Raw genomic sequence first — 24,878 nt, 5'->3', positions numbered from 1 at the left:
CAGTTGTAAGTTTTCCCCTTTCATCACTTTATATCATGCCACTCCCTTATGGCCTGTAGAGTTTCTGCTGAAAATTCAGCTGGTAACTTTATAGGAGTTCCCTTGGATATTATTTGCTGCTTTTCTCTTGATAATTTTAGTATTTTCTCTTTATCTTTAATTTTTGTCAATTTGATTACTATGTGCCTTGGTGTGTTCCTCTTTGGGTTGATCCTGTGTGGAATTCTCTGAGCTTCCTTGATTTGAGTGACTGTTTCCTTTCTGAAGTTAGGGAAGTTTTCAGTTTGTATCTCTTCAAAAATTTTTTCTGGTCCTTTCTCTCTCTCTTCTTTTTCTGGGAACACTATAATGAAAATATTGGAGTGCTTCTTGCTGTTCCAGAGTTCTCTTAAACTAGCCTCATTTCTTTTCATTCATTTTTCTGTTCTGCAGTAGTGATTTCTACTCATCTGTCTTCTAGCCCACTCATCCATTCTTTTGCCTCATTTAATCTATTCTTGGTTCCTTCTAGAGTGTTATTCATTTCAGTGATTTTATTCTTCAACTCTGGGTGTTCTTTATATTTTCCAACTCTGCTAAGAACTTCCCTCTGTGCATCTGTACTCTTGAGTTCTCTGAGCATCTTGGCCATCATTACTTTAAACTCTTTCTCGCATAAATTGCCTGTCTCCTCATCAGTTATTTCTTCTGGGATTTTATCTTGTGCCTTTGCCTGGGAGATATTCCTCTGCCGCCTCATATTGTCTGTCTTTCTATTTGTATTTTTAGGTAGGTTAGTTACATTTCTTGACCTTGGAGAAGTGGCCCTCTGGGAGACGTCCTATGTGTCCCAGCAGCACACTCCTCTCTTGTCACCCAAGGGCCAGGGTCCAGCCCGTCCCAGTGTAGAGTCTGGCCTGTGTTTGTGCATTCCTTCCACAGGCTTTGGGATTGCTATTTTCTTACTTTTGATATCTGCTCCCTGGTGGATGAGGCTGGACTAGAGGCTTATGCACGGTTCCTGGCGGGAGGAGCTGGGGCCTGCCCACTGCTGGGTGAAGCTTTGTCCTGGACCTCCAGTGGGTAGGGCGCTGTCTAGAGGTGTTTGTGGAACGGGAGGTCTGCTGATGGGTGGGGCTGTGTTCCCACCCAGTAAGTTGTTTGGCCTGATTACTATGTGCCTTGGTGTGTTCCTCTTTGGGTTGATCCTGTGTGGAATTCTCTGAGCTTCCTTGATTTGAGTGACTGTTTCCTTTCTGAAGTTAGGGAAGTTTTCAGTTTGTATCTCTTCAAAAATTTTTTCTGGTCCTTTCTCTCTCTCTTCTTTTTCTGGGAACACTATAATGAAAATATTGGAGTGCTTCTTGCTGTTCCAGAGTTCTCTTAAACTAGCCTCATTTCTTTTCATTCATTTTTCTGTTCTGCAGTAGTGATTTCTACTCATCTGTCTTCTAGCCCACTCATCCATTCTTTTGCCTCATTTAATTTATTCTTGGTTCCTTCTAGAGTGTTATTCATTTCAGTGATTTTATTCTTCAACTCTGGGTGTTCTTTATATTTTCCAACTCTGCTAAGAACTTCCCTCTGTGCATCTGTACTCTTGAGTTCTCTGAGCATCTTGGCCATCATTACTTTAAACTCTTTCTCGCATAAATTGCCTGTCTCCTCATCAGTTATTTCTTCTGGGATTTTATCTTGTGCCTTTGCCTGGGAGATATTCCTTAAGCCTACAGGCTGTTGGGTGGGGGTAGGTCTTGGTGCCAATGATGCAATCAAAATGTCAGCCTCCAGGAGAGCTCATGTGGATGAACACTCCGGGAATGTCCATCACCAGCTTTTATGTCCTCAGCATAAGCCACAGCCACCCACTACCTCCTCAGCAGAACTTCTAAAACAAGCAAACAGTTCTGACCCAGGTTCCTATGAAATTGTTGGGCGAGAATAGGTTCTTGCCTCGTGCAGGACAGAATTCAACAGCAAAGCATGGCAAAGTGAAGGCAGGTTTATTTAGAGACACACACACTCCATAGGCAGGGTGTGGACACTCTGACTCAGAAGGGAAAACAGCTTAGGAGATACACACTCCATAGGCAGAATGTGGGCCGCATCAGAAGGCAAGAGAGAAAGAGAGAGAGAGAGAGTGAGCATCCACGAGGTGCGGAGTTGTTAGGTTTTGTGGGCTTGGTTATTTCGTATACTAATGAGCAGGACGATTATTCCAACTACTCTGGGGGACGGTCGAGGATTTCCAGGAAATGCCCCCCGCCCCAATTTTTGACCTTACATGGTCAGCCTGGGAACTGTCACAGCACGTGTGGGTGCACCATGAGGCTCAAGGTCAACTGGAAGTCAAATCTTCTGCCATCTTGTCCTGTCCTCAATTGCTATGTAATTCCTCCAATGGCTGTGCCCTGTCCCCTTTCCTCCCACTTCAAAATCACTGACTCTGCCCTTGGACCTAGTGGATGCAAGATTCTGTGTATGCTTCCCAAGAGAACGAAATGTTTCCCCCAGTTCTGTGGGCTCCTGGGGTTAAGCCCCACTGGCCTTCAAAGCCAGATATCCCGGGGTCTCATACTCCTCCCAATGCCAGAACCCCAGGCTGGGGAGCCTGACGTGGGGCTTAGAGCTCTCACGCCTGTGGGAGGGTCTCTGCGACTCAACAAATCTTCAGCTTGTGGGTCGCCCACCCAGGGGAATGGGGCCCAATTATACCACGAGCACGCCCCTCCTGCCGTCCTGCTGTGGTTCCCTCTTTATGTTTCCAGTTGAATACACATGAAATTCTGATGTGACAAAATTTACATTATTAATCAGTGTGGAAAGGACACACTATTCAACAAATAGTGCCGGGACAATTGATTATGCAAATGCAAAAGAAAGAAAGAGAGAAGGAAGGAGAAAGGAAGACAAACATTGGACGCTCCCATTCCTGGCACCGCAGAGGACTAAGTATCACAGAGACTGCCCCTGATGCAGCGCAACCATAAACGCTGGATGCAACGCTTCTCACACACACACACACACACACACACCTGTTTATTTGTGTTGTCTGAATGAACTGGTGGGAAAGGAAGGGAAAGCCTCAGAAGGGAGAGAAGATATGAAATAATGATTCCCAAGGCACAGGTGACAGCTAGAGCCAGCATTTGTGAAGCCAGCCCCTGGGGGCCTGAAACCAGGGTTTACAAGGCCATAAACAGGGGCAGGAGACAAAATCTGGGGTTGAGTAGAGAAGGTTGGCATGAAAAACTATTCCCCATACACGTAAAGCCTGGCTTCTCAAAGAGTAACTCCCCCCACAGAGTGAACTTCACACAGAAAAAGGGCCCTGCAGAGGGAAACGGTGAGGGTAGAAGCCCACCTCATCCTTAGTTCTGGCTGTAGCGGGGTGGGGGTGGGGGAATCCTCACTTATAATTCTAAATAATAAGTTTGTATTCACACAGATTTGGGGGCAGAATGTATACCATGTGAGTGGCCCAAAAATTCCAAGACAAAAATGTAAGTTAAGGTGATCCAAGTCAGTACAGCACTCCTGGAAACCTGGCCAAACTAAACATAAACTCCTCTGGGGAAAGTAGCTTAATCCTAGGAATCTAATCATTTCTAGAGCTACACCTCCAAGCACCATGAGGGCACAAAGTCACTAAACACACAAAGAAAGAAGCTGCCATAAACTATTCAAACCTGCAAAGATTACTGATATTGGAATGTTACAGTATATAAAATGAATACGTTTCATTTATTTTTAACAACAGAAAAGGGGATTTAAAGTATAGAGAAGGAACAAGAGAGCAGATTCCCCACAAAGTAACTGTTAGATTAGTATCCGATTTCTCAACAGCAATGATGAAAGCCAGAGGTGAAAAATACTATCTTCAACAGAATAAGAGACAATAACTGTCAACCTTTTCCAGCAAAATGATTCTTAAAAAATGAGGGTGAAATAAAGACATTTTCACACAAATAAAACTGAAGGAGTTTACTGTTACTAGATGCTGTATTTGTGACCTGTCTCTGGATAAGAAATGATTACAACCTCAGTGGCTTAAAAGAAAACATGCACTGTCTCACGGTTTCTATGGGTTGGCAGTCTGGGTAGGTTAGCTGGGTCCTCTGCTCAGGATCTCACCAGGCTGAAATCCAGGCGTCGTTCAGGGCTGCAGTCTCACCTGGGCTCCTAGTCCTCTTCCAAGCTCACCGGTTATTGACAAAATTCTGCTCCTTGCAACCGCAGAACTGAAGCCTCGACTACCAGAGGCCCCGTGGCTGCTCCACAACGGGGCAGTGTGCTTCTTCAAGGTGAACAGGAGACTCTCTGACTTCTGAGGAAGCCTGAACCCTTTTAAAGGGCTCACCTGATTAGGTCTGGTCCACCCAAAATCGCCTTTCTTTTTATTAACTCAAAGTCAACTGGTTTCTTGAGTCTTTACCTGGCCAACCTATTTAAAATTTCAACCCCAGGCCCTCATCACGGCACTCCCTCTTTCCTTTCTTGCTTCTTTTGTGTCCACAGCACTCACGCCTATGGAATCTTACAACATATTTGTGTTTATTATGCCTCTCACTCCGCTAGAATACAGACCACTTGACTTTGTGGATGCTTGTCTATTTTATCCATCACTGTAGGACACTAACATATAGAATGATGTCTTGATCAGCTGACACGCCACAAACACATACATACATTTATTTATTTATTTATTTGTTTATTTATTAAAAGAATTGATGGGCATTTTATTGTGGGTCAAGAGCACAGATTCATCTTCATTTTGTTACAGCTGATACTTTTTTTTATATTATTGAAGTATAGTCAATTATACTGTATCAATTTCTGGCGTACAGCATAATGTCCCAGTCATGCATATATATACATATATTTGTTTTCATATTCTTTTTCACTAAAGGTTATTACAAGATATTGAATATAGTTCCCTGTGCTATATAGAAGAAATCTGTTTCTTACCCATTTTTATATATAGTGGCTATCATTTGCAAATCTCAGACTCCCAAATTTATCACTTCTAACCCCCTTCCATCCACTTCCGTAACCCTAAGATTGTTTACTATCTCTTAGAGTCTGTTTCTGTTATGTAGATGAGTTCATTAGTGTACCCTTTTTTCTTTTTTTTAGATTCCACATACGAGTGATATCATATAGTATTTTTCTTTCTCTTTCTAGCTTACTTCACTTAGAATGATGATCTCCAGGTCCATCCATGTTGCTGCAAATGGCTTATTTATTTAATGAATAAATTAATGAATGACACAAACCTTGGAAAGCTTTGAGGAACTCAAACACAGAAACATGTAACAGAAAGAGTTGAAGATAACTATGGTAGACATGAAAAAATATTGTTCATACACACACACCCACACACACACACACACACACACATACAGCCAAATGGTTCTGGCTCTCACTACATCAGCAAACCCCTTTACCAGATACATAACATAATCGCAGGAGTGCACTGCCATCGTGTTCAGGAGTCTCCGCACACTCAGGAGGAGGAGACTGTGGAGAATGTGCACACAAGGGGGCGGGGACCTTGGGAGCCACCTAGAAGTCTGTCTACCACGAATCCCCATCAAAGGAACCTCTAAAGCATATACTTCAAGATGGAAGGAAAATAATCCCAGACAGAAGATCTGAGACATAAAAAAGAAGAGCGAGCAGAGGAAATATGAAACACATGGGTAAGTCGACGCAAATATCAGCTATTGAGAGTAACAAAATACCTGATTTGTGAAATTAATGAAATAATATAATTAAATTATCGGGTTACAAAAGTATACAGCTTCAAAGGGAATGATTAATGTTGAAGAATTCTAAGATCTATGTATTGTTTAAAAGAAAAATAAAGATATTGATTCAAGACACTGTTAAACTAAACATGCAGGTTAAAATTTTTAGACTAACCAATAAAGAGCAGAAATAGATGGTATACTTTCAAAACAAGAGAGGGAGGTTTAAAATGGAAAAATTACCACACCGCACCCTAAGAAGCTCCTTCCCAGCCTCCTCTCCTTCACTCAGGGTCAGACTTGTCTCACAGTCTGGTGGGTCTCCCAGCTTCTCCCAGCTTTTCCCAGCTTCTCCCAGCTTCTTCCCCATTTTCCCTCATAGCTATGTCCCCTATCAATTTATTGATATTTGCTTCTCATATGATGTCCCTGGATGAACACAAATCCCAAATTCATTTTATAAAATGAACATATCCATGACAGCAAAACCAGACAATGGCAATGCAAGTAAGGGAAAGGGCAGTATAGGCCAGTCTCATTTACGAACACAGTAAAAAGTTCCAAACCAAAACACGAGCATACTAAATTTAGCAATGTATATGAAAGTAATACTCTGACCAAGTTGGTTTAAAAGCAAGTTTGGTTTAATACTAGAAAATCAATTAAGGTCTGGGAAAAGAAACAAGATTTATAATAGTTGAAAGGGAAGAAAGAAATCTGTTATTATCCCTAGATGGTGTGATGTTCTATGTGGAAAAACCAAAAGAATCTACAGATAACTTATTAGAATTAGAAACCTTAATAAAGTTGTTTGATATATGATTAATATATGAATTTTAAAATACCATGTGCAGTAGCATAAAAAGCAAGGAATTATAGTAAGACGTATGCACGATCTTTATGGATAAAATTATTTAAAATTTTATGAAGGTATTAATAAGATTTCAATAGATATAAGTACACCTTGTTCATTTTTAGGACAACACATTATCATAAAAACGTCAATCCTGCCAAGTAGATGTAGCAAAATCCCTAAAGGATTTGTTTCTGTGAAACTTGAAAAACTGATTCCAAAATTTATGTTGATGAGGGGGAGGGTACAGCTCAGTGGCAGAGAGCATGCTTAGCATGCACGAGGTCCTAGGTTCAATCCCCAGCACCACCATAAAAAACAAAACAAAACAAAACGAAAACCTGTTGATGAACAAAGACCCCAGAAAAGAAGCAGTGGGCTCTCACTCTGAGAATTCACCTGCCTTATCACATGACTCAGCATCCAGGAGCAGCTGGTCTCATAGAAAGATGGAACCATTACCCGGGCAGTTACTGTACCAGCTGGGAGACAACACCCTGTGCAGCTGGGGTGCTGTCCTGCAGCCGTGTGGTATATGCCTTGGGCCAGAGGACACTATGTGGTGCTGCCTCCCCCAAAGCCAGGAACCCTAATAGACCACCGGAAGGACCTTTACTCCCCCGTCACCACAACACGGGGCTCCGTAGGTTTGGAGATCCTAGTGCCCAAGAGATGAACACTTCCATCTGAGAAATGGCTATAAAGTAGAAGCTGGAGCTGTCCCCAGGCTAAGCTGAGCTCTCATGCGTGGAGCCAACAGGAAGAGGAAGTGGTCATTACACCCAACAAGGTGACTGATTGTTCCTTGGAACTGACAAGCAGAACGCAAAATCCGAGTGAGGGCTGGGAGTCAGGGGGAAGGCGGCGAGTCAGGGCAGGGGTCACAGAGGTCAGTCCATCTTGTCTAGATTTGTTAGTCGGGCTGAAGTATCCCAGAGGCTTTGGGCCACGTGAGGATCTCAGGCAGCTTTAGGGGCAAGAGTTATCACACCGGAACTGCTAAAATGTTTTCCAGAAATGCCATCTAGCTCCTTTGCCAAGCTCAGGTAGAGCACTGGGACTGCACCCTGTTTGCTGTTCTGCGGAGACACGGGGGTGGGGGAGGAGGAGGAGGAATAAAAGCCAGGCAGGTTGTTGCCTGAAGGGACACACTGAGCAGCAGACCCCCTGCCCCAACCCCTTCAGGCAGAGCCAGCTCCTCCCCACCCACCTTAAAGAAGAAGCTGAGGAGCCAGAAGATGAAACGATATAACCAAGAGAATCTTCATGATCTCCGTGTACACAACGCCAGGGTCCCCAGAGTTCACAGTCACACCTGTGAGAGGGAGAGACAACCGTAGTGGAAAGCACAGTGAGAGGAGGAAAGGGTTAAACATGGCTCTAGGATGTGCAAAGAGGGGAGGGCCCTACCAGCCCTGCCCGGTGGAGGTGACCAGACTCTCGAGGTGGTGCCGGAAGTCAGGGATCTGTAACTCACATGAATGGCGATATCCGAGCCAGGAAGCGGACTTAAGTATTTGAAAGTGAGGGGTGAACTTTAGGGGGAACACGATGGATGGTGTTGGTACTGGAAAATACTGGGAGAGAGGGAGTCGTGGGTGATGAGCGTCGGAAAAAGGGTTGAAGGGGAGACGTGAAGATGGGGTTGAGAGAAATAGAGGGCGCACAGATGACAAAGGGTGGAGGTTAACAGCTGGCTCGGGGGACACTGGGAATATTTCATGGTCAGAACATGCGATGAGATGTGAAGGACTGGGAGGAAGCCCTGGCAGTGGAGGAGCAGGGGCTGCCAGAGGCAATTACCTGTCCCTTGAAGTCTCTGGGCAAGCTTCCCAGTGAATGAGGCCAAAAGCAGTTTGCTGCAGTCATAGTTCTGGTTGAAGGTCAAAGGTCTACCAGCCCCTGTCAGGTGCTCCTCGTCAATGTACCCTTTCTCTTGCCGGAAGGAAGACACGTTGACCACTCGGGCTGCCCCCGCCCGTTGTAGGGCCCCTGGGAGGAGAGAGGGCCACACACTCTCAGGGCAAGGCCGGGAGTTCGCGCCCACGCCCGCCCCCCGGCCTGCTTCTCCATGAGCCCCCGGGGGAGCGCGGCCCCCCGCGCAGGCGCCCAGGTGAGGCGCGGGGGAGCTGGGTGTGACCGAGGCTGCGTTTCCGTTCCAGCTGCTTTCCTCACGCTTTTCCTCTTGTTGTATTTCAGTGTGTCTTTTGTTTGGTTTGGGGGTTTTGTTTTTTGGTCTTTGTGGGAGTTTTTTGGTTTCTTTGCCTAAAATAAAAGTGGGATTTTGCCTTGCTCTTCTTCCACCTGCCAGCTGGAGGTAATTGATCCTGGTTCATATTTTTATCTCACTGAGGGCTAAGTGGGGGAAGGAGAGACTGGAAACGCTGTGAAAGCTGTCTTTCACACATTCATAGATTCAGTCACTTGCTTATTCATCGCACGACTATCCATTAGGCCCCTGGACTATGGCAGACACAAACTCCGTGCTAAGGACATATGGGTGCTAAGTTTAGGGGACAAGAAACGTATGCAGAGATACTTGGAAAAGTGGGGTTTTAAAAAATTTTTAAACTACCTTCAAAAAAAAAAGGAAAGTATAATTACTCTCAAGAGAACAAGTTAAATCTTAAAAAAAGAAAAAGAAAAAAGAGTACGTAACTGTATTAAAAAAATGTCTGGATTATATAAAGTATGAAAAATACTAGCTGTCACATATGAGTTTGCCTGTTGTTTCAAAATGCTAAAACTGTCTTGAGCCTACATTTAAAGGAAGAATCACAAATGAAAAGTTGAGCAGGAGGTATCTAGCCAAAAGTTGTTGGAGAGAAAATTATTCTTAAAGAGGACAATGAACCCCAAACTTGCAGACACAGTGACAGGGGCTCACGGCCGAGTTGGAGGCTGATCTTCACGCAGCAGCGTCAGTGCAGGAACAGAGACGGGCACAGGGGCGAAGGGAGCCCTGGAAATGGGGGCAGCTGGGGAGGCAGAGGGGTCAGGGCAGAGTCCACAGCACAAGCGGGATCTGTGCTGAGTGCTGGCAGCTGAGCTAAAGCTACTCTGCCTTAAAGGGATGGGAAGGGATATTCCAGATAAAGGGAAACAGATGTGCAAAAGCGCAGCCAGAATTTAAAAAAGAGTGTGGTCCAAGAGATACAGATTGGCTGGCTGGTGACAGAGTGTAGGTCTGGGAAAGGCAACGGTGACACTCTCAGTCTGCAGAGGGACTCGTAAGTGGAGAGAAGCAGCTTAGGTTTTATATCTATAAAGCATAGACTACCTTCAAAGGACCTGAAGCAAGACAGTGGTATGGTGAATGGTGATTTAGTGGCAGGAGGGAAGACAGGAGAGAAGACAGTTTAAGGAACTATTATTAAGCAAAGTACACATAGGTTGTTGTAGCATATTACTCTTTTTGGAAAGGGGGAAAAAACTTTTATACTTGCAGATGCATTGAGTTTGACCTTTCTGCACTTTCCCGTTGGGGTTACTTTAATTGCCCGCTAAAGGGAACATGAGACCCTGGCAATGGCAGCTGCCCCCCAGGAGGGGGATGGGGAGCTGCTTTTCAAGGAGAGGAGACTTCCTTTTCTTCCTTTTCTTCTTTTTTTTCTGTATATCCTTCTGTATACTTCAACACTTTCGATTTTGTACTTTGGAAGTGTATTACCTGGCCAAAAATTAATTTGCTTTTTAAGAGGTCATTAGACCATCTAGAAAACACTGTTAGGGAGGATGTGCCTGCCACCCAGCCCCACCTCCCCAGGAAGAACGTCCTTAATCCTAGCAGCCTAGTGACTTCAGAAAGCTTTTGTTGAGATGAGTGACTCCTGGTCAGGCTAGTACTCAGACCTGGGGGACGGGGAGGCGGCCTGTATAGATCTTACACCTTCCTGTTGCTTGTATTTGGGGCTGACTGATTCCATTACCAGCCTCCTAAACCTGGCTGGTGCCAAGTGGGTTCCCCTGCTGTATCCAGCAAAAGTGTACTGGGGCATCGTTCAGCAAGCATCTGGGGACCATGGGAGGCAGTAAGACATGAAAATGCCAGAGGAATGAAGACACAGGGGCAGCACAGACAATAAGCACCCATCCTTCCTTACCTTGGAGCAGATTTGTGAGCAGAAAGGGTCCAGTGTAGTTGGTGGCAAAGGTGACATCAAGGCCCTCTGGGGTACGTGTTGTGGGCAATCCTGGGAGGAGATGAAAACATAGGTGGTGGGTGATGAAATGATAGTCCTGAGGGAGATGATGTCTGGGGAGGATATATGAGGGTTCAGTAGAAAAGCCACAGGAGCATGTATGTGTCAACATCGGGGCAGTGAAGTGTGAAGCTACAACTTAAGGTAGCTTCAGTGTCCAATAGGACAGTGTCCGAATTAAGAGTGTTTCCACAGGATATACAGGTTAGGCTTGGGGCTGCCTGTTTTGGGGTCCCTGAGCCAGAAAGGAGGCTCCTGAAATGTGTTTAGGGGAAGTAAGTCAAGACACACACCGCAGACTGCAGCATTGTTAACCAGTAGGTGTATCTCTGGATGCTCGCGCAGAAGCCACTGAGCAAAGCTCCGGATGGAGGCCATCGAGCTAATGTCCACCTCACCAAGCAGGAGCTGGTTGCTCTTTGAGGCTGCTCGTATCTCGGCCAGGGCTTGCTGCCCACGCTCACGGCTGCGGCAGGCCAGGATCACACGCGCCCCGCGGCGGGCCAGCTCCTGGGACACGCTCTTCCCAATGCCTGTGGGAGGGCAGCTTCAGAGAAGGGTAGTGCAAGGAGTGCAGAGAGGGCAACGGAGCAAGGGGAGAGACAAAGGTGTGACAGTGGGTGCTGATCCTCCTCTCTGCCCTCCCTGTTGGAGCTGTTGGAGGCTGTGGCCCATGTGAGGTGACAGGGCAGGATGAGTACTCACCGCTGTTGGCCCCAGTCACCACTGCCGTCTTCCCGGTCAGGTCTGTGGAGCAGTGCTGGAGGTCCCAGAGATAACACTTATGCCAGATACACACACTTAGTCTAAGCAGGAGGACCACCGTGAGGAGGATGGAGCCGGGACCCCAGACTGGGGTGCTGAGTAGAAACCACAGTGACATAGCAGAGAATGGTGGTCTGTCAGTGGAAGCTTTGCCCACAAAGAAGGTGGGGACGGACTAGCCAAAGCTAAATAGGGACTAACCAAGAGGTTGGTGTGGAGCAGACACGAAATTTAAAGAGGCATTCCCTCTTGGATGTGTTGGAGCTCCCCGTTTGAACCTGAGAGTGAGTTCCTCCTTAAATTGTTTTTCCTAGTGACCTGATTGCCTCACTCCAATGCTGGCCCGTATAAAAGATCAAGAGAGCTGGGACTGCCCTGAGCCCTGCATAGGCTCAGATTTGTCTCCACATAAAACTTGGATTCGCACTCTAAGGTGAACTGACAGAGACCCAGGGACTGGAAATCAAATTCCTCATGTCTTGAATCACTCTGTGCTTAAGCAGGGCCATCCCTTCCTCCCCTACTGGAATGAGTCTCGATGAATTCTCCAAACTGAGACAGATCCCCACTCGCAACTCTTACATCTGCTCCTTTGTGGACACACAGATGGCTCTCCAGACTGCCTCTGCTGGGGAGTCACCTTGGGCCTAAAGCGGGGTCTCCTAAGGGTGGTAATGCAATTATTCCCAGGAGTCAGTGTTCTGTCTTCTTCTAGGCCTGCAGGACAACTGCCCCTCTCCAGTTTCGTGAGTACACACACTTGGAAGAAACTGACAGACACGGGGCCAATTCTTAAAGCAACTCAGGTGTTTATTTCTGGCAGGCAGACAGAAGGCAGGCGGATTCCCACTGCCTGAGGTTCAGGGCCCAGGATGGGGCGGGTGCTTGGAGGGGAGTGATGATATTTGGGGACCTGACTTTTCTGTTAGCTGTGCCACCATCACCTGGGGATCTGGGGCACCCGTGTAGATGGGACGAGAGGTGCTGCCCTCTTTGTCGTCCTGTTGAGCTCCAGCACAGCTAAGCAGCTCCTGGGTGGCTGGGTTCCACGTGCTCATACCAGGAGCCATCTTCGGCGCTTTCGGCAGCAACGTGGGCTTCCTCACCACCTGGGACTTGGCCTTGAGGACTCCAGGAGCAGGGTGAGGCCCCTTCTGAAGATCCTGGCTCTCCTGATCCTTGGGGTCTAGGCCCTGCGGGAGTTCGCGGGTGCGGCCCGCCCACAGCTCACCCAGCAACTCGGCCTCCCCCTCCCAGCCGCTGGGCCACGCACCGGGCTATAGTTTCGACCTGGGGCTGCGGGCCACAGAGGGGAGCCCCAGGTGCGTGGTGAGAAAGCAGAGGCCGGGACTGGGGAAGGGCAGCTTTGAACAGAAGCCTGGGGACGGTAGGCTTACGTTTAAAGTAGGGAATTGGAGGCTGGGGCTGGGACCCAGCTCTCAGATGGGAACCCCAGGCGGGAGAGGGAAGAAAACTGACGGCCAGATGCAGACATAGGAGACAGAGGAACTAAGGTTGGAGCAGCCCATAGAGGCGCTGAAGAGAAAAGAACATGGTGGGGGCGGGAGGTGGGAAGGAGCTGGGGGTGGGGCTTACTTTGCCTTGGCTCTTCTTCAGTCCCACCGAGGAGGGCGCGCACCGCACGGGCACGGCTCCCCCGAGCCCAGGTGTCAGTCGGGCAAGGTGAGGGTTCCTCGTCCTCCGCCCACGTGGGGTCCTCTGCCAGGTGGGGTTCTCCCTCATCCCAGGGCATGAATCGCATCTGGCCCATCTGGAGTATGGTCTCCCGTGCCCTGTTCACTGCGTACGGTATGCACTGCGGAGGCGAGAGAGGGTCTCAGTCCAGCAGGCAGAGGTCAGGGAGAGAGGAGATGGGTCTGGAGGACGCGGATCCAGCCCCACCTGCCGTTCCAGGTAGGATTTGCAGGCGGCATCCATCACTGGGTCCACCAGCTCCTCCAGGATGTCGCCCACCACCTCCTCACCCTCCTCGCGAGCCCTCAGCTTTGCCGCCTCCGCCTCAGTGAGCCGTCCAGGCACGACGCCCCCTTGCGGCACCGTAAGTTTAGGCGATGTCGCCTTTTCTGCCTTGGGTCGGGTCACTTTGGAGTCTTGGGCCTGGTTCTCCTGCCTCTGTTGTAAAGAACAGGCAAATCAGGGCAAGAAACCCAGGAGTGGAGGAGGAGGAAGCTTCCTCAAGTTGTCTATTAGGAAGGAAAAACCTTCTGAAAGGGACAATTTACTACGAGCCTACTATGGGACAGACGTTTTTCGGGTGTGTGACCTAGCTAATTCAATTTTCCTAACAGCTCACTAAGCCCATTTTACAAAGAAACTGAAACTCGACAGAAGTTAACCTACATTTGCTTGAGATTACACCCTGAACCCAGGCTATGTATAGCTCTAACCGCAGAGTCCTTGCTATTTGCACTAGTTTATAGTGTTCAAAACTCTTGAGAGCTCAAAGAACTTGAGAAAGATGAGTCAACAAACAGTGCCGGAAGTATTGGTGTGTTTAGAGTCTCCTCCCCTCCCCCAAATCAACTTAGGTCCTCACTTCACAATATACATCTCAATAAATTCCAGCTGAATGAAAGGATAAACACACACAGAAATAAAACAAAATAAAAACAAAAAAAAATGTAGGAAAAGTAGTTTAAATTGTCATAGAATCTCTGGGTAAGAGAGAACTACCTAAGCATAAACGTCATGTAAGAATAATAAACAAATGGGTAGAAAAGTGTATACATACAGGTCAAATTTTCCTTTCCTTACTTTTTAAAAAATTCCTATGTACAAGCTGGTAATAGTAATTACCATGTATTGCCACTTAAAGCCTATCAGTCACATACATGGATTCAGTTGCTATAGTTTTTAGAGTATGTACTAAAATAGTATTTTTATCCCCACTTTACAGAATTTGCCCAGGATCAGAGAGCGAGGAAGCAGTGCAGTTGTAATTCATATGCAGGCAGGTCTGCCTCCAGAACTTGACTTTATCCTGCTTCCTAAACAAACAAACAAAAATGTTTCCAACAAATATTAAAAAGAATAAATATCCCACAAATATAAAAATGCACATAAAATTTTTTAAAAATCATAAGACCCCCAAGAATAAGCAAAGGACATAGTTAATAAAAGTAGAACTGTTGATGACATTTGAAAAGATGTGCAATTTTCAAAAATATCAATTCCAGTTTTATAAATATACCAAAAAGCATATTCTGAAATGAAAATAAAACTATATTCTCTAAAATATTTTCTGTAATGTCATTTATAACAGCAGAATATTGAAAACATAGGTCTAACAAAAACAGAACAGATGGCTAGTTGTGTGCGAGCTATGTGATGGAACATTATCCCATGATTGGAGGCAATCTTCAGGAAGAATTTACAATACCATAGGAAAATTCTTATGATATGTTAAATGAAAAAACAGGACACAAAATTACGTTAGCTATGATCTCAGATATGTAAATCAACAGGTGTTGAAGAAAAGGAAAAGCCCAAAATTGTGGGAAAAAAATAACTGTAATGGTGGATATGTTTCTTTCCTACACTCTTCTCCATTTTATAAGGTTTCTACAATGATTTTGTATCCTTTTATAATCAAGAAAAATCCACTGAGAAGGAAAAAAAAAATAGTCCCCCCAAATCCATTAATGACCCAGGAATTTACTAGCAGATTCTTTTTTTTTTATTTATTGATTTATAATCATTTTACAATGTTGTGTCAAATTCTAGTGTAGAGCACAATTTTTCAGTCATACATGAACATATATATATATTCATTGTCACATTTTCCTGTGAGTTACCATAAGATCTTGTGTATATTTCCCTGTGCTCTACAGTGTAATTTTGTTTATCTATTACTAGCAGATTTTTATGCGCCTCACTTCCCCACAAGTCTCCCTGAACCTGAGTCCTTCCAAAACTCACCTCCCAACAAAATCTTCCCAAACCTTTGCCTCCCCACCCCTAACCTTATTGCCTCATACATGGTGTTCCCCCAAATTCATTCTCCTTCAACTTGTGTTCCCTAAACCTCACACTGAACTTAAAACTCCTTAAGCCTCACTGCCCCTCTCTGCTAGTGAGAACAGCGCTGGTGGCAAGCCCAGGGAACGGCCCACAACTCAGTCCAGGCTTGGCCAGAGCAGGGCAGGTAGGTCTGGGAGAGGAGAGTTGGTTAGCCTTCCCCTCCCAGCCTCTCATGTGGCACCCATGATACGGACTGTGCCTAGAAGTGGCCTGACCACAGGGGCCAGAAACATTGTTGCACAAATGCTCTCCAAATCTGTTTCTTATTTTAAACTGTCTTGACTTAAACAATTTGACTTTCAAGCGTAGCCTCATTGTTATATAGTCCATTTCTTCCTCCTGAAATTCTCAAAATGGCTCATTCATCTAGCAACACCTCTCCCCAGGGCCTGACCAATTCTGGTTTTTCCATTTAAGTGGGTGACTCAATGTAAGAGACTTATTACACGCATTAGCAGTTCCCAAAGTCACTTCTTGTTCTTGGGCTCTGCACCACCCATTGAAACCCCTTCCCCCAGCTTCCCAGAGTGACCGTGCGTCTGTGTGGGCGCGGCGCAGGTGGAGTTTTCCGCCCAGCGCACAGACGCGGCTTCCCTGACCATCCTGAGCGCCCGCGTGGTGGGCGGGCGCCGGGTGGCTTCGAACTGGCCGACGGATCGGGACGCGGATCTGAACGGGCTGTCCCCGCTCTGGCGCACCCTCCGCTAAGCTTAGGCTCACCGAGCCTTTGTCCGCCATCGCCACAGCGGCAGCTCAGACCCCGCAGCACCACGGCTTCCTAGTCTCTCTGCGTCCGCCCCGGTCTAGGAGCCGCCCAGTTCTAAGGGCCGCCCTGGTCTATCGGCCGCCCCGGCAGCCGGGCCCCCGCGGCAGCCGGGCCCCCGCATCGCACTTCCGGGTGGCTGGCCCCACCCAGCGGCCGTGCGTGCGTGCGTGCGTGGTCTCTAAGGTGGCGGTGGATTAGGAGAGACGACGCTTCTAGAGACAGGAAGCCGATTTAGGGGGGCTGTTGTGATCTCTTACCTGGCCCGGGTATTAGGGGAGCCGAGCGGAGGGAAATAGGGCCTGGGGGCTACCTTGCTTCATCCCACCTCGGCTTGGGCTCTTTGGGCCACTGGGGCCTGTGCCATCGCCGTTCCTCCTCCGGGATTCCCCGCATCGCCTCGTGACTCAGCCCTGGGGTTCCCCTTACCTGCTCCATGGTACCCTCCCCGCACCACGTGACCCCCCATCCCATCATGACCCAGACTCAGGGGTCTCTCCCAGTGCCGCATAACAGCGCCCCGAGTCCGCAGAGGAATCTCCGCTGTCCTCTGTTGAACCTGGTGATTCGGGCGTCTCTCCCCTAGGATGTTCCGCCGGGAGCGCTCCATTCCCCTTCGAGGCTCGGCGGCCGCCCTGTGCAACAACCTCAGTGTGCTGCAGCAGCGCAACCTCACACATTTTGGCGTAGTCCATGGACCCGGCGCCCAGCTTCTCAGCGCTGCTCCTGAGGGGGTGCCCTTGGCCCAGCGCCAGCTCCACGCTAAGGAGGACGCTGGCGTGAGCTCCCCACTTATCACCCAGGTGAGCCATGGAGTTGGGAGTGGTGCTGCTGAAACCAGCCCTCACCCAGCCTTTCCTCACCAAATCCCGGGAAAGAGGCCTTGTCTAGCCGTCTGAATTTCCATACTTCTGAGTCCTCGTGTCCCCTCATGTCTGACCACTTCTCCCTGCCCTGACTCAGCGAACTCCAGGTCCACTGGTGTGTCCTCCCTTACCAAGTATTGCTGGTACTCACTTCACATCCAGAAATACAGGTAAGAAGAGGACCTTCCTGCCCTCCCCAACTAGAGTCTTCTCACCTTCTCCCCAAGGCCCCTAGACCTTTCCCCCATTTGCCTCTAAACATTTCCAAACTTTAATTTGCTTAGCTCCTTCCTCCTTGTTTCTCATCTTCTCTCCTTCCTTGTTTTTCAGTTCTCAGGTGCCATCTCCAATATCTGCTTCTTTACTAGCCGCATGTCCTTGGGTAATTTAATTGACTTCTCAGAGCCTCAGTGTCCTCCTCTGTAAAATGGGGATGAAAGTAATGCCGACCTCCTAGGGTGGTTTTCAGGATTAATTGGGCTAAGGCTAACATAAGTATGTGGAGTAGTCAGCAAAGAGCTCAGCAAAGGTCAGCTGAATTGTGACCCCATCCTCACCCCGTCTTCCAGATGTACGAGTCTGATGGCTCCGTCATGGTCTATTGGCACGCCCTGGACTCTGGAGATGCCTCTCTAGGTACCTGTGGGACTGCGTGGGGCAGGGGTAGGGAGTGTTTGTGGGGATGGGGAGATGCTATTTCTAATAGTTTTCCCCTCTCATACTTAGTACAGGCTGTGTTTGCCCGAGGAATTGCTGCCAGTGGTCACTTCATCTGTGTGGGTGAGGGGGCCGAGGGCAGGGCATTGTGGGGTGCTGGGGCATAGGGGTGTGTGCTTTGGCCAGGAAGATGCTGATCTGAGGAAACTGGAGGGTTAGAGGGAAGGGTGGGAGTGAAGGGGGGTCTGAAGACTCCAAAAAGCCGTGGAGGGGTTCAGAGGGGCAGGGTGGGATAGGATAAGGGTGGTGAATATGGGGGCAAGGCTGGTTGGAGCAATGAGAGGTGGGTTTGTTACTAAGGTCTCTGGGATGGAGGAAGTGCTGAGTGTGGGGGCTGGGGACCTGGGAGGATCAGGAAGCCATCAGTGGAGCACTGCTTCTGCAGGAGCGTGGTCAGGCCGGGTACTGGTGTTTGACATCCCAGCCAAGGGTCCCCACATCGTTCTGAGTGAAGAGCTGGCTGGACACCAGACACCAGTCACAGACATTGCCACCGAGCCCGCCCAGGGCCAGGTAAGTGGACTTCGCCTACCTGTTCCAGTGAGTCTGGGGGCCTTCCCTGCCTTGGGAGGCAGGAGAGCTGGGTTCAAGCAGCTGGATGACTTTAGGCAAATCGCTAGACTCTCCTAGGCTTCAGCAACCTTGGGTCCAGTGACGACGCCAGGGTTACTTTCCATTTACATGGCATTTAGTCGTTTTCCAACACTTTACAGTGCTGGTGTGAACTGAAGAGTTGGGGCAGATAGTTTCTGAGATGCTTTCCAGCTCTGACATGTGTAGCTTCCTTCTCTGAACTTGGGCAAGTCCTGCCTCTTCAGGCCACCCCCAGTGCCACCTCAGGAAGCCACCCCCCTATTCCAGCTCCCACTGGTCTCCCTCAGCTGAGCCTTGAATTGATACTGCCCTCAGAGACAAGTCCTGTCTCCCCAGCTGGGTCTTAAGCGTCTTGGGAACAGGGTATGTATCTTCTAATTTGCATCCTGCGCTGCACCTGCCACAGAGCTGGGCCCGTGGGCTGTGTCTGCTGCTTGGGGTTAGGGGCTCTCGGGACGCCCAGAGTCTAGTCGTGACTCTGAGTGCCTCACTGCAAGACCTCCAGAAGGTCATGACACTGTGGCCTGTTTCATCATCTATCCACTGAGTGCCTGAATTCAAATTACTGATGCAAATTCCAGTATTCGGGTAGGTGAGGCAGAATGGGGCTGAGGCCTTCCTGAGGTAGCTTCAGGGTGGTAGTGGGCCCGGGTCTGGGAAGTCAAAGTGGGGTATAACCCTTGCAGAGTCCCGTGCCCTTCCGTGCAGCTGTGGCAGGGGACCATTGCAGCAGGCTATGGGGACAGGCAGGTGCGTCTGTACGAAGCCAGTACAGGAACTCTGCACGTCCAGATCAACGCGCACGCCCGGGCCGTCTGTGTCCTGGACCCGGGTCCCGACGTGGGCACTGTTGACCTCTTCTTTATCTCTTTAACCTTTCTCTTCCACATCATTCACTCACTCATTCACTTTATTTTTTTTTCGCCATCTTGACCAGAAATGTAGGTGCATACATGTTAATGAATGTTATATCCTCTTCTTGTATTGATCCCTTTATCATTATATAATTCCCTTCTTTGTCTTGTTATAGACATTGTTAGAGTCTATTCTGTCTGATATGAGTATAGCTACCCCAGCTTTCTTATTGTTTCCATTTGTATGAAGTATCTTTTTCCATTCTCTCACTTTCAGTCTGTGTGTGTCTATAGCACTGAGGTCAGTCACTTGTAGGCATCATATAGATAGGATTTTTTTAATCCAATCTGCTCCCTTATGTATTTTGATTCGAGCATTTAATCCATTGACATTTAAAGTGATTATTGATAGGTGAGTATACATTGCCACTTTGTTACTTGTTTTCTGGCTTTGTATTTCTTCTCTGTTTGTCTTCTTTTAGTTTCTTCCCTTTGATGATTTTCTTTTGTGATATGCTTGTGATCCTTTCTCTCTAGTTTTTGTTTATCTATTATAGGTCAGAACCTATGGTAACCGATGGGTTCATATATATTGGCCTATATCTACTTGTTTTAAACTGGTAGTCACTTTAGTTCAAGCACATTCTATAACATCTACTTTTTTTTCACTCCCCTCAACGTTTTGTGTTTTTGATGTCATATTTTACATCTTTATGTTTATCTCTTAACTGTTTATTGTAGTTATACTTGATTTTACAATTTTTTGTCCTTTGATCGTCATATTAGCTTATTTCTGTGGTTGATCCACAGCCTTTTCTGTATACTTGCCTTTACTAGTGGGTTTATTTTTCTTTTCCTATAGATTCTTAGTTCATGTTGTAGCCTTTTATTTTCCACTTAGAGAAGAGCCTTTAACATTTCTTTTAGGGCTGGTTTAGCATTGATGAACTCTTAGTTTTGCTGATCGGAGTTGTTCTTTATCTCCCCTTCAATTCTGAATGAGTATCTTGTTGGGCAGAGTATCCTAGGTTGTAGAATTTCCCCTTTCAGCCCTTCAGGTACGTCACGTCACTGCTTTCTGGCCTGCAACGTTTCTGCAGAAAAATCGGCTGATAGCTTCATGGGGGTTCCTTGGTATGTGACCCTTTGTTTTTCTCTTGCTGCCTTTAGAATTCTCTTTTTATCTTTAATTTTTCACATTTTCATTATGATATGTCTCAGTGTGTGTCTGTTTGAGTTCATGTTTTCGGGGGACTCTCTGTGCTTCCTATACATGGATATCTGTTTCCTTCTTCAGGTTTGGGAAATTTTTAGCCATAATTTCATCAAACACATTTTTGATCTCCTTCTCTTTTTCTTCTCCTTCTGAGACCCTTCTAATTTGAATGTTGGTATGCTTGGTGTTGTTCCAGAGGTTCCTTATTTTTTAATCTGTTTTTCTTTTTGCTATTCCAATTGGGTGATTTCCATTATTCTATCTTCAGGTTACTTTTGCATTCTTCTGTATCACTTAGTCTGCTATTAATTCCTTCTAGTGTGTTTTTCATTTCAGTTTAGTGTATTCTTCAGTTCTGACTGGTTCTTTCTTTTATTTTCTAGTTCCTTGTTAAAATTCTGTGTTCATCAATTCTTTTCCCTAGTTCAGTTAGTGTTCTTATTAATAATGCTTTGAACTCTTTATTTTGTAAATTTTTTACCTCTATTTCATTAGTTGTTTTTAAAATTTTTTCTTGTTCTTTTGTTTGAAACAAATTACTCTGTCTTCTCATTTTGCTCAACTTTTTCTGTCTCTATAGAATTAGGCAAAACAGTTACCTATTCTGGTCTTTTTTTTCCCATTTTCAGTTTTATTAGGTACAATTGACACAATTTGACTGCACATATACAATATATTGCATGTGAATACATATATACAATATACTGCACATTAAAAAAATTTACGTATATGTACTGTTCTTTCTTTCTAAGAACAGTTTAGAGCTTTAGCTCTTTAAACTTATATAGTTATCAAAGGAATAAAGCCAACCACAAAATAAGAATCAACAGAATACAGTTATCCAATTATGAAGAACAGTCAAATGTGCTTACACATATTCAAGAAGTCAATCATGAGTTATAAATAATAAGTAGTCCTTTTTTTTTCAGATTCCACATATAAGCGATATTGTATGGCATTTTTCTTTCTCTTTCTGGTTTACTTCACTTAGAATGACAATTTCCAGGTCCATTCATGTTGCTGCAAATGGCATTATTGTGACCTTTTTGATGGCTGAGTAGAATTTCAGTGTGTGTGTGTGTGTGTGTGTGTGTATAACACATCTTCTTTATCCCGTCATATGTTGATGGACATTTGGGTTGTTTCTGTCTTGGCTATTGTAAATAGTGCTGCTATGAACATTGGGGTGCGTGTGTTTTTTTCCTATTCTGGTCTTGAGGGAGTGTCCTTGTGTGGGAGCATCCCCATACTGTCTGCATGTGTCCAGTAGCTCTTTTGGGAGAGCTGGATTTGAAGTGATTATGAGTCACATCTTCCCCAAGGGTGCGCTGGCAGGTATCATCTTGGTAGGAGATGGAGCTGGGATGGAGTTTCTAGAGCCAGAGCCAGGTATGAGCCAGGCCTTCTACTCTGCTCAGTGGCCAACACCATCCTACTGGGGGCAGTGTTGGGTCCCAGATTGCTGGAGCAGAAACCCCGAGGGTTGGGTCCGAGGTGGTTCTGTACCCTCTTCGTGTGTGTGCTTTCCCTCCTCCCAGCATTGGCACCCTTGCCCCAGGGTGGAGCAGTGCTGGAGCAAGAGGGGCTGGAGGGGGTGCTTGGTGTGGGCCTGGGTGCAGTCCTGGCACCAGTCAGAATTCTGGACTGCTCCCAATCTGCTACCATAATGAACACTAGTAATGGCTGCCCTTGTCTCATTTGGATGGTGTGCTGGATCAGAGCTGGCTCTGCCCCCTAAAACTGTGTGCTCTCCTCAGCCATGGCAGCCTTCTCCCTAGTGTGGAGCCCTGTGAAGGAGCAAAAGGGGCCAGTGAGGGCTTGGTTCAGGCTGGGGTGTGCGCTGTGCAGTCATGGGAAAACAGCCAGAGTCCCAGGCATTTTCTACCCTGCTTGCTCTGCCCCCTTTCAGGAGTAAGCAGGCATGTGGGTACTCTTCACAAGCAGAATCTAGGTTTCTTATAGCCCAGCTGTCTGTCCCACTGGTTTTCAAACCAGCTGAAGGGACTCATCTTCCTGGTGTTGGACCGCAGGGCTGGGGCACCCAGTATGTGATTCAAACCACTAACTTTCCAAGGAGGCTCTCTGAGCCTGTGTAACCCCCCTTCTATTCTGTGTCCCCTCCTAGGGTGCTGGTCCTGACCTGGTTGCTTCTCTTCCCTCCTTATCCAACTATCTATGCATCTTTCTTACAGCCTTGATTGATAAGAGTTTTTCTGCCAGTCTCCAGTTTGTTTTTAGGGGGAAGTGCTCCACACGTAGATATATTATTTCATGTGTTTGTGGGGGGCAGGTGAACTCCATGTCCTCTTGGTATGCCATCTTGATCTCCTCCCTGAAAAAAAATTTTTAAGAAAAATCAAAAGACAAAAAATTCAATACCAAAACCATGCTGAGAGAAGCAAATAAAGCCTAGGCTGCATTGCTGAGGAGCAGCCAGGGAGAGGCATGCATCAGTGCCAGAAGAACTCTGTGTTGAGGCTACTGTGTTAGAAAGTTTCAGAGAGTAGATTTGATGTACCACTTTCAAATATACATTTCCCCTTCTAGACTAAGCAATCTGAATTCAGACACCACATTTTAATCATCTTCTTATCTCTGCTTCTTAGCAAAATGCCTAGCACATAGTATGCCTTCGGTAACTGTTGAATGAATAAACCAGAACTTGCACTTTAGAAAGATTACCCTACTGGAAATTTGGAATGGGACAGATTGGAGGCAAAGTTTTTTTTTTTTTTAATGAAACTATTGGGTAGTCTAGGTGAGTGATGATAAAGTCCTGCATTATAAGGATAATGGACAGAAAATGATGGATTTAAGTCATTTAGGAGGCAGATTACCAGGACATGGTGAATGCTTACAAGTGGATGTGGTAGGCAGCTTTCAAGATGCGCCCCCCAGATCGTTGTATTACACCCTTGTGTAGCCCCTTCCTACAGTGCATCAGGGTTGGCCTGTGTAACCAATAGAATAGGGCAGAAGTGATTGCATGTTATGTCTCAGACTAGATTATAAAAAACATTGTGACTTTCATTTTGCTCCTTTGAATCATTTGCTCTGAGGAAGCCACTGCATGATGCGAGGATATTCAGGCAGCCCCATGGAGAGGCCCAGGTAAAGAGGAACAGAAACTGACTGCCAACAGGCACCATCAATTTGCCAGTCATGGGAGTAAGGCATCCTTGAAGTGGATCCTCCAGCCCCAGTTAAGCTTTCAGATGGTTGTAGCCCCATCCAGTAACTTGACTGTAACCTCAAGAGAGATGGAGCCAGACTACCCAGTTAAGCTATTCCTGAATTGCTGACAAAGGGAAACCGTGAGGGTCAACATTATCAACATTCTGGTTCCAGCTCATGTGGGGTCTACAGCTAACTTCTCCCACCTGGGGGAGTTTCAGTCTTTGCAAAAAACAGGTCAAAAGATGTGGCTCAGAATATTACCTATAGCCCTTGAGGAAGAACTAAAGGTCCTTCATTTAATGGCTAAACTGTTATTGTTTTGTCTTGCTTGACTATTCTCCTTTCTGCATTTTCTCACTTCTCTGATTAAATGTATTCTTTGGAACTCAGGGAAGGCCTAGGAGGCTAAAGTTTTTCTACAAACAAGAGGCTGGCAGAGGACGGGGGTGTGGGGTCTGTTCTGGGAAGGACCCATAGGGTCCTGCTCAGTTACAATAGTAAATGTTATTGGTGTTTTAAGCTACTATATTATGCTGTAATAATTTGTTACTTGTTATGCAGCCTAGATAACTAATATAACAGGGGATGAAAGAGGGGAAAGCAAAGATTACCTCCAAGGCTTGAAGGAGGAGCAGAGGTTGGGAAGGGAGAAATAGCAAATTATGCTCAGGCCCTGTGTTTGTCTTGTCTGCAGAATATCCAAGTGGACATGTCCATTGGCGGTTTTTTATCTTTCATCCTCAAAGTCCTACTTATTCTTTAACACTTAGTTCAGATGTCACTTCTGTGAAACCTTGATTTTTCCAGGCAAAACCTATCCCTACTGAGCATTAATTGCACATTATTATAGTAAATATGAATCACTTTGTATTGCAATTATCTATTTGCAGTTATTTGTTTATGTATCTGTCTTATTTCACTATGAGCTCCCTAAAGCCAAGGACCATGATTTTTTTTTTTGTATCACTGTATTGTGTTTTGTTCTTGTGTGTTTCGCTTTGTGATTGTCACACAGAAAGCCCTCATTAAATGCTTGCAAGAGTAATAATTTTGAGAAACTTGGTGCGTGTACCCATTTACTCACATATTTTCCCTATTAGA

The 24,878-nt window shown here is 46.4% G+C and overlaps 2 protein-coding genes and 1 long non-coding RNA gene across 5 annotated transcripts; 1 reads left to right on the top strand and 2 right to left on the bottom strand.

Annotated features, from left to right (window-relative positions):
* Positions 1-6,742: 6,742 nt before the first annotated feature.
* Positions 6,743-11,720, bottom strand: LOC135323039 (retinol dehydrogenase 12-like). The gene is made up of 6 exons (XM_064494357.1): positions 11,490-11,720; positions 11,078-11,317; positions 10,686-10,775; positions 8,386-8,574; positions 7,793-7,897; positions 6,743-7,661 (listed from the first exon to the last, which is right to left on the bottom strand). The coding sequence occupies exons 1-5, from the start codon at positions 11,665-11,667 to the stop codon at positions 7,794-7,796; spliced, it is 801 nt and encodes a 266-aa protein (XP_064350427.1). The 5' UTR covers positions 11,668-11,720; the 3' UTR covers positions 6,743-7,661; position 7,793.
* A 618-nt stretch (positions 11,721-12,338) lies between these two features.
* LOC135318466 (uncharacterized protein C2orf81-like) lies at positions 12,339-16,449 on the bottom strand. The gene is made up of 4 exons (XM_064494360.1): positions 16,311-16,449; positions 13,452-13,682; positions 13,146-13,365; positions 12,339-12,742 (listed from the first exon to the last, which is right to left on the bottom strand). The coding sequence occupies exons 1-4, from the start codon at positions 16,326-16,328 to the stop codon at positions 12,570-12,572; spliced, it is 642 nt and encodes a 213-aa protein (XP_064350430.1). The 5' UTR covers positions 16,329-16,449; the 3' UTR covers positions 12,339-12,569.
* Positions 16,450-17,650: 1,201 nt separating this feature from the next.
* LOC105085575 (uncharacterized) lies at positions 17,651-24,719 on the top strand. Of its 3 annotated transcripts, none has more exons than XR_010384144.1 (4): positions 17,656-17,855; positions 17,946-17,999; positions 18,322-18,449; positions 23,664-24,719. It is a non-coding gene; the product is annotated as an uncharacterized LOC105085575 (long non-coding RNA). The 3 variants fall into 3 exon arrangements; XR_010384143.1 differs by lacking the exon at positions 23,664-24,719 and adding an exon at positions 18,650-19,143; XR_010384142.1 differs by lacking the exon at positions 23,664-24,719 and having other exon boundaries at positions 17,651-17,855; positions 18,322-18,628.
* The last annotated feature ends 159 nt before the right edge of the window (positions 24,720-24,878 follow it).

Source organism: Camelus dromedarius, chromosome 15, assembly GCF_036321535.1.
Source record: "Camelus dromedarius isolate mCamDro1 chromosome 15, mCamDro1.pat, whole genome shotgun sequence".
NCBI classification, from domain to species: domain Eukaryota; kingdom Metazoa; phylum Chordata; class Mammalia; order Artiodactyla; family Camelidae; genus Camelus; species Camelus dromedarius.
This window is presented reverse-complemented; position numbering and strand designations above follow the sequence as displayed.

What these genes read in the sequence shown, in the direction of transcription:
- LOC135323039 (XM_064494357.1), bottom strand. Translation starts at nt 11,667, where the DNA reads ATGTCACTGTGGTTTCTACTCAGCACCCCAGTCTGGGGTCCCGGCTCC. An exon ending in TAACAATGCTGCAGTCTGCG is followed by an intron (nt 10,776 to 11,077) that starts GTGTGTGTCTTG and finishes ATCTCCTCCCAG; the next exon opens with GATTGCCCACAACACGTACC. An exon ending in CCAGAGACTTCAAGGGACAG is followed by an intron (nt 7,898 to 8,385) that starts GTAATTGCCTCT and finishes TCCCTCTCACAG; the next exon opens with GTGTGACTGTGAACTCTGGG.
- LOC135318466 (XM_064494360.1), bottom strand. An exon ending in AATCCTACCTGGAACGGCAG is followed by an intron (nt 13,366 to 13,451) that starts GTGGGGCTGGAT and finishes TCGCCTCCGCAG; the next exon opens with TGCATACCGTACGCAGTGAA. An exon ending in TGAAGAAGAGCCAAGGCAAA is followed by an intron (nt 12,743 to 13,145) that starts GTAAGCCCCACC and finishes GAACTCCCGCAG; the next exon opens with GGCCTAGACCCCAAGGATCA.